This window comes from Cervus elaphus, chromosome 12 (assembly GCF_910594005.1).
Source record: "Cervus elaphus chromosome 12, mCerEla1.1, whole genome shotgun sequence".
In the NCBI taxonomy this organism is placed as follows: domain Eukaryota; kingdom Metazoa; phylum Chordata; class Mammalia; order Artiodactyla; family Cervidae; genus Cervus; species Cervus elaphus.
Window position 1 is genome coordinate 79,396,375 of NC_057826.1, and position 7,685 is coordinate 79,404,059.

At 59.3% G+C, this 7,685-nt stretch overlaps 1 protein-coding gene across 5 annotated transcripts; it reads left to right on the plus strand.

The window, feature by feature from the left end:
* Positions 1 to 173: 173 nt before the first annotated feature.
* CPNE6 (copine 6) lies at positions 174 to 7,428 on the plus strand. 5 transcript variants are annotated; one of them, XM_043920893.1, is made up of 18 exons: positions 174 to 400; positions 859 to 1,017; positions 2,286 to 2,457; positions 2,877 to 3,056; positions 3,408 to 3,482; positions 3,642 to 3,716; positions 3,834 to 3,917; positions 4,008 to 4,097; positions 4,587 to 4,691; positions 4,920 to 5,006; positions 5,233 to 5,292; positions 5,554 to 5,687; positions 5,763 to 5,817; positions 5,908 to 5,959; positions 6,281 to 6,414; positions 6,511 to 6,747; positions 6,951 to 7,125; positions 7,226 to 7,428. In XM_043920893.1, exons 3-17 carry the CDS (start codon positions 2,290 to 2,292, stop codon positions 7,086 to 7,088), a joined length of 1,674 nt encoding a protein of 557 aa, XP_043776828.1. In that variant the 5' UTR covers positions 174 to 400; positions 859 to 1,017; positions 2,286 to 2,289; the 3' UTR covers positions 7,089 to 7,125; positions 7,226 to 7,428. The 5 variants fall into 5 exon arrangements, with proteins under 5 accessions (XP_043776828.1, XP_043776827.1, XP_043776832.1 ...); XM_043920892.1 differs by having other exon boundaries at positions 174 to 1,017; positions 2,244 to 2,457; XM_043920895.1 differs by lacking the exons at positions 174 to 400; positions 859 to 1,017 and adding an exon at positions 1,044 to 1,765.
* The last annotated feature ends 257 nt before the right edge of the window (positions 7,429 to 7,685 follow it).

The following is a 7,685-nucleotide window of genomic DNA, read 5'->3' on the forward strand; positions in this document are numbered from 1 at the left end:
ATGTTCCCAGATGTCTTCACGTGCAGCGTCCAGACAATTGCTCCTTTCCCCTGGCCTCACTAGGGAATGACTAATGTCTTGTTTGCTCAAGATCTGTGCGTGGCACGGCCCCTCCCACAGGATGTGGCCATATGGGCTGAATCTCAGGGTTGGGGGTGAGTTACGGGCACCAGGAAGATGCCTCCGGAATCAGTCCAGCACATCTGCACACACTGGGAAGCCCCTGTCTTCAGGGGGCTTCGTGACCGGGATGTGACACTGTGTGCTATTAAGCAATTGTGTCCGTTTCCTTGTCTCCCTGTTAAAAGGTGGAACTTTGAATTATAAAAGCTATGAGGCTCAGCATGATATGTAACGTCCTTTAAGGGACACGTGAAGATCTCCATTCTGTTGTATTCAGGTTGGTGGGCGTGAATGAGGGTATGTGTGTGTGTGACAAGTATAGCCCTGTGTTCTTCTGTATGTGACTGCGAATGTCCTTAACAAATGTGATGTGGAGAGCGACGTGAGACCGGGTGTGTCTCCCCGTGCGTCCCCAAGGCTGAAACTGTCATGGTGTCGCGGTGAGTTTATGTGCTGGCACCTGTTTGTGTCAAGATTGTGTGTGAGCCTGTGAGTCGTGGGTGCGTATGTCTCCATCAGCTCCCGGCGTGAATGTGTGTGTGTGCACGCACAACCGCAATGTGTGCCTCTCTGTGATGCTGGGTGTGGGTGTGGCAGGAGGGGAAGATGTATGTCACTGTGTCTGCGGGGGTCCTGCCTCCGAGCCACCCTCAGCCCGCCCTCCTCCCCTGGCTCCGTGGCTCCCTCCCAAGCAGTGGCCCTGCCCCCCTTCTCCCTCCCAACCGGTCTGTGCAGGGTGGGGGAGCTGGTGCTTCGGCCCCCCCACCCCTCCCCATCCAGGCCCCATAAATAGAAGCAGAGCCGGAGCCGGAGCCGGCGCCAGCGGCTGGAGCAGCAAGGGAGTCAGGGCCAGGGCCAGAGAGCCGGAGAGAGGAGCCCCCGACTAGAGCCCAGGTGAGCCCACCCTTCATCCCTCGCCCAGCCCCAGCCCAGCCCAAGCCTGGCCCAGTCTCCATAACAACATCGCCCCCAGCCTCCAGAGAGGTCTCCAGTCCTGCCCAATACCCTCACCACCACATGCTCCTGCCCGACTCAGGGGATCTGTGGGAACTGGGAGACTTGTGGCTAGAAGGCAGAGCCCACCCCCCCCAACCCAGACCCTCCCTCATGAATCCAGAAAGGCACACACTGTGGGGACGGGGTACCCAGCCAGGGAAGGGTCCCAGTTCTGAGGGAGATACAGGAACTGTCACAACCTCCTGAAGACAGACACCCGACTAGGGGATAGACACGGGGTGGGGGCATTCAGACACACCAACGTACACTCGCCGGGGAAGCACGATATGAGATCAGACAGCCTCACCCTGAGAAGTGGACAGACACAGAGAGATGGATGGACCGGCCATGAACTCGGGCCAGCGTACCCCTGCATGCTGCTGCCCGAAGCTTGGTACTGTTGGGGGAGGGTGGCGTGCGTGCATCCCACGGGCAGCATGGAGGGGGCCGAGGCTCCCCAAAAATCCTGTCGCTAAGAGACAGCGCCAGTGCTGCCAAGAAGTGTGAGAACAAGGGAGGTGGGGAGGAAAGCCAGTGTTGTCATAGTGGGAGCTACTGCCAGGAACCTAGAGGAGCTTTCAGCAGGGGCAGAGCTCTGCTTCTCTGCAAGCCCACCACCCCTCCCTTTCCACCAGCCAACCAGAAGGTGAGTCGGGGGAGGTGGATGGGGACAGCCCTGCAGGGCACCTTCCAACCTGTCTCCTCCTGCCCACTGCAGCCTCCATTCCTGACTATCCTCTTCAGGCTTGCCGGGGCCCCCTCCACTCCCCTCCCCACCCCCTTGCCCCAGTTCGGCTTCCTCAAGCCAAGACTGAGTGCAGCGCTGGCTCAAACATCAGTCGGGAAATAGCAGAAGGCGCTGATGTAGCGGAAAGTGTGGATCAATCGATTGCCCAGGAACCAAGGCTGCCAGGAACCCCCAAGCCCTCTCCAGCCCCATCCATGCACACAAGGCCAGCAGGGGTGACAAGAGGACTTCCTGGGCGGTGCAAGAGTGAGAGGCTCAGAGCTCAGGGCGAGCCGAGTGAGGGCAGGGGGACGAAGATCCTGAGATGCCAGGGCCTCCGGAAGCAGGGCAAGGGGGTGGGGCCCGGGCTGCCAGAGACAGACCCCTCCTCTGGCAGGTGTCCCCCTTCCAGTGGCCAGTGTCTGCTCTGTCCCCGCAGAGACATGTCTGACCCAGAGATGGCCTGGGTGCCCGAGCCCCCAGCCATGACGCTGGGGGCCTCGAGAGTGGAGCTGCGGGTGTCCTGCCACGGCCTCCTCGACCGAGACACACTCACCAAGCCCCACCCCTGTGTGCTGCTCAAGCTCCACTCCGATGAGCAGTGGGTGGAGGTGAGAGTGGCCGGCCTCTCCTTCACGGACCTCCGGGACTGAGAGGGAGGAAGCTGGGTGGGGGCAGCCACGGGGGACGGTCAGGACTCTCAGGGGCCTCTTCCAGTCTGGGTGGGCAACCCTAGAGATGCGGGTGCCATCGCAACACACACAAAGCATTTCACAGGGACCAAAGCTCACAGGGTCCTATGGGGTCCTGAGATGGCCCCCAAAGGCAGTGGCGCTGCTTCCAAGTATGAGAGCCCCAGAGGCCTGATGGTCCTGGGGCAGGCAGCACCCTAAGCTCGGGGTTCAGCCCAGGGAGGGAGGAGCCAGTCTCTGGGGCACGGGAACCTGAGGAAAGCTGGCAAGACCGGGGGCAGTCCAGGACAGAGCAAAGCAGCCCGGGTTCCCAGAGCTGGGCTCCCCTCCTGCCGCAGGTGGAGCGCACAGAGGTGCTGCGCTCCTGCTCCAGCCCCGTCTTCTCCCGGGTGCTGGCCCTGGAGTACTTCTTCGAGGAGAAGCAGCCCCTGCAGTTCCACGTGTTTGACGCCGAGGACGGATCCACCAGTCCCCGCAACGACACCTTCCTCGGCTCCACCGAGTGCACCCTGGGGCAGGTCTGCGCTCCCACCCCCACCCCCACCCCTAAGGTTCTGCCTCCGGAAACCAAAAGAAGACAGAATAAGCTGCGGAGTTAGTTCAGTTGGGGGGTTGGATCCCATCTCCGCCATTCACCCGCTGTGCAGCCTTGGGCTAGATATCTAACCTCTCTGAGTCTTAGTTTCCTTATCTAAACAACAAGGGATCACAGTGCCGATCTCTTAAGGTTGCCATGGAAATTAAATCCAATTCTAGCCCAAGTGCAGCCCCTGTGAGCGATCAAAGGGCGCTTATTACCCTGTCCCTTGTACCCTGGCCAAAGCAGGTGGGGGTGTCACAGCTGGGTCTCCCTCCAACTCCATCCCCAGATCGTGTCACAAACCAAGGTCACTAAGCCTCTGCTACTGAAGAATGGGAAGAACGCGGGCAAGTCCACCATTACGGTAGGCAAGGTCACCGGTACTCACCCGTGGGCAGGGCATTCAACACCCCTGCAGGGACAACCGTGGTGACATCCTGCCCCCAGGGCTGGCCCCCACCTAAGGGAAAGGGCTTTGTGAGGGTGGCGTGGGGGAATCCTGCCACTTGTGTCCCCCTTGCAGATTGTGGCCGAAGAGGTATCTGGCACCAACGACTATGTGCAGCTCACCTTCAGAGCCCACAAGCTGGACAACAAGGTTGGAACCCCAGAGTTTAGGCCCCCATCTCCACCGTTAGGAAGCCTAACCCTTGGGGTTAGCCACCTCCCCTTCAAACCTCACCAGGCTCAGGGACCCTTTCCCCTGCGTCTCCAGGACCTGTTCAGCAAGTCTGACCCTTTCATGGAGATCTATAAGACCAACGGGGACCAGAGCGACCAGCTGGTCTGGAGGACGGAGGTGGGTGCCTGAGGCTGTGGGGAAGGCAAGAGGAAGGGCAGAATACGTGAACCTACATTGGCGGTGACCAGCTCTCTGTGCCTCTCCAAGGTGGTGAAGAACAATCTGAACCCCAGCTGGGAGCCATTCCGTCTGTCCCTGCACTCCTTGTGCAGCTGTGATATCCACCGGCCTCTCAAGGTGAGGCCCCACGAGTAAGGGCAGCCTGGTAGAGCAGCCAGCCTCTGCCCGAGACCGTCCACCTGAGGGTGCAGGCCCCTCCCTCTCCCCCTTTCCCACTGTGGGATAAAGAACCAGTCACAGCTCAATGTTCCTATATCAATGTAGCTTCTATCAGAGGCCAAGTCCCAACCAGACCGAGCCAAAGGATGAAGTTCAGGGAGGGGGGATCGGGATGGGGAATACGTGTAAATCTATGGCTGATTCATATCAATGTATGACAAAACCCACTGAAATGTTGTGAAGTAATTAGCCTCCAACTAATAAAAAAAAAAAAAAAAAAAAGGATGAAGTTCAGCAAGTGGCTTCTCTGGACAGATTGAGGACATCTGTTTGGGCCTAGTGACTGTTAGGGCCCTACTTCCCTGAGTCCCTCCTCCTGCCCCCACTGAACCACTGCAAAGCCTCTCTGATCCTGACCCCCGTCCCTGTTTTCCCTTGCCTTTTCAGTTCCTGGTGTATGACTATGACTCCAGTGGGAAGCATGACTTCATTGGCGAGTTCACCAGCACCTTCCAGGAGATGCAGGAAGGAACAGCAAACCCTGGGCAGGAGGTATTGCAAAGACCCTCCCCTCCCCAAGAATCCCATCAAGATCCCTGGGAAAATCCTGAAGGAGATGCTGAACAGCCCCTCACACGCAACAGGAGGTGGAGAGGGTGGGAAACTCAGGGCTCAGCCTAAGGACTGAGCCGTGAGGGTCCTGCTCTGGGAGGCTCCACTGCAAGGGGGAGGAAAGGTCACATGATGAGACCCTGGGCTTGTGGGGTATGTGGGGTCTAGATGCAGTGGGACTGTATCAACCCCAAGTACCGGGACAAGAAGAAGAATTACAAGAGCTCAGGGACCGTAGTGCTGGCCCAGTGCACGGTAAGCAAGCCCTTCCCCACCCGCCACAACCCCATGGCAACCTCAGATTCAACCTTGCCCTCATTACAAAGAGCATTTCCCTGCTCCTGGGACCTGAGAACCTTCATCCTATCCACCACCAACTTCAACCTCAAAAACTCTGGCCCCTCCATTTCCCCTGCAGAAGCCCCACCCAGCTCCCTCCTCAAGGGACAGCATTCCACCTTATCTCCCCTCTTCCCACCAGGTGGAGAAGGTGCACACCTTCCTGGATTACATCATGGGGGGCTGCCAGATCAGCTTCACGGTAAAGGTCTTGGGGTGGGGAGGTAGCCAAGGGGGCAGGGCCAGGCCCTGGTGAACAGAGGAGCCCAGAATCCACACTTCCCTTACTTGGACCTCTAATGAGCCTTAGCATGGTCAGCTTGTTCCCCTCACCTGACTCCAAGATGAGGCTACCTGGGGGCTTGCTCAGATTCCCCTTAGTCCTCCCTACAGACCCTAGCTCTGACCTAGCCCCCCTGGTGGCTCTCACGGATGCAGCATATCCTCTCCCCGTCTGCACCAGGTGGCAATCGACTTCACGGCCTCCAATGGGGACCCAAGGAGCAGCCAGTCCCTGCACTGCCTGAGTCCCCGCCAGCCCAACCACTACCTGCAGGCCCTGCGTGCAGTGGGAGGCATCTGCCAGGACTACGACAGGTAGCAGGAGATGGGGTGGGGGATGGGCTGGGATGCCTTGCCCGATGGGCCCCCATAGCCTCTTCTTCTCCCCAGTGACAAGCGGTTCCCAGCATTTGGCTTTGGAGCTCGAATCCCACCCAACTTCGAGGTAGGCTGGGCAAGGGTAGGAGAGGAGATGCTGGGAGACTCAGACAGGAAGGAAAAACATCCGCTGGCTGGCCTCACCTTCCCCTCACAGGTGTCCCATGACTTTGCTATCAACTTTGACCCTGAAAATCCTGAATGTGAAGGTAAGAAAGGAGATTCCCACCAGCCCTGCCTCCCTTCATACAGCTTGCTGCCCACTCCCATGCAGGAGCACAGACTCCATTCCCATGGGCCCAGCCCCCTGCCCCTTCATGGTTCCAGTGTCTGCATGCATTTGGTAAGACTTTCAGCCCCTGACCAGATATCTGCCCACCCAACTCTACCAGCACCTGAACCATTCAACTCTCCTGCTTAGTGAGGATCATGGTGGCAGGGCAGTCCTGAGACAAGGAAATGCCTCCTTACTTTAAGGAGTCTGGAAGAGCTCCCTGCTAATCTCTGCGCTCTCACCTCTTTGCCCACAGAGATCTCAGGGGTCATTGCCTCCTACCGCCGTTGCCTGCCCCAGATCCAGCTCTATGGCCCCACCAACGTGGCCCCCATCATCAACCGCGTGGCGGAGCCAGCTCAGCGGGAGCAGAGCACTGGCCAAGCCACGGTTAGGTGTCCTGGGGGTGGAGCCGGTGGGGGGCGGGGGGTGCAGGGCGCGCCAAGGCCGCAGAGCTGACCGTTCCCCCACTCTGTCTGTCCTCAGAAGTACTCGGTGCTGCTGGTGCTCACGGACGGTGTGGTGAGCGACATGGCTGAGACCCGCACCGCCATCGTGCGCGCCTCCCGCCTGCCCATGTCCATCATCATTGTGGGCGTGGGCAATGCCGATTTCTCTGACATGAGACTGCTGGACGGCGACGATGGTACCTTGCGCTGCCCCCGAGGGGTGCCCGCGGCTCGCGACATCGTCCAGTTCGTGCCGTTCCGGGACTTCAAGGATGTGAGTGCCCGGAGCCCCTTCCCGGCCGAAGGGCTCCTCAGCTCCTCCTGCCCTCCAGATCTGACCCATCTCTCCCACCTGATTGATGTCCCACGAAAGATGCGGGAATCCGGCTGGCCACCCGAAGCTCTGCCCCTCACCTGAGCCCCGCCTTCCCTCATTCTACCTCCCCTAACCACTTTCCCACCCCAACCCCTACGCAGGCCTCACCCTCTGCGCTAGCAAAGTGTGTCCTGGCCGAGGTGCCCCGGCAGGTGGTGGAGTACTACGCCAGCCAGGGCATCAGCCCCGGGCCCCCCAGGCCCTGCACGCCAGCCACGACCCCCAGCCCTAGCCCATGACTGCCGACAACCTGATGGACACTCCCTCAGTCTCTCAGTGAGTCCTGGGACACTAGAGGGTGGGGCTTGGTGGGGTCCATCTGGGCTGGGAGTGTGGCGTAGAAGAGGGTGCTTATGACTATCCCACTCTCCCCCAGGTGCCTGTTCTGACCCTTGTGACTCAAGAGACCATGCCTCTCCCTCTTGGACCAGGTGTGCCCTCTGGGTCCTGGAAGTGAGTGGTGAGCCCCACCCCATCTCTCCAGGCCCCAGACTCCTCAGCCTCATGTCCCCTCGGTGACTTTCTTCAGTGATCCTGACTTTCTGGCCATTAATAAAGGAAAGCACTCCTAGCACCTCAGCCTGTACCCATCATGTGTCAGATGCCCATTGGGCCATCCATAACACCCTACACACACCATTAAGAAATGGGGACCAGGACCTTCTGAACTCTGAGCCAGAGATCCCCAAGCAGTCTGGTATCTGCAGTTTTACCCCAACTATGTGTGAATGAGATCTGAGGAGTCCCTACCCTCACCTCCCAACTTTGGGGCGGTTGTGGATGGGGGGTGGGTAGCCCAGGCTGCCTGGTGGCTAATTACCAGACATGGAAGGGTA

Excerpts from the sequence above, each read along its gene's own strand:
- CPNE6 (XM_043920892.1), top strand. The coding sequence starts at position 2,290 with ATGTCTGACCCAGAGATGGCCTGGGTGCCCGAGCCCCCAGCCATGACG. Across the intron at positions 6,415-6,510 it reads AGAGCACTGGCCAAGCCACG|AAGTACTCGGTGCTGCTGGT; the intron begins GTTAGGTGTCCT and ends GTCTGTCCTCAG. Across the intron at positions 6,748-6,950 it reads CGTTCCGGGACTTCAAGGAT|GCCTCACCCTCTGCGCTAGC; the intron begins GTGAGTGCCCGG and ends ACCCCTACGCAG.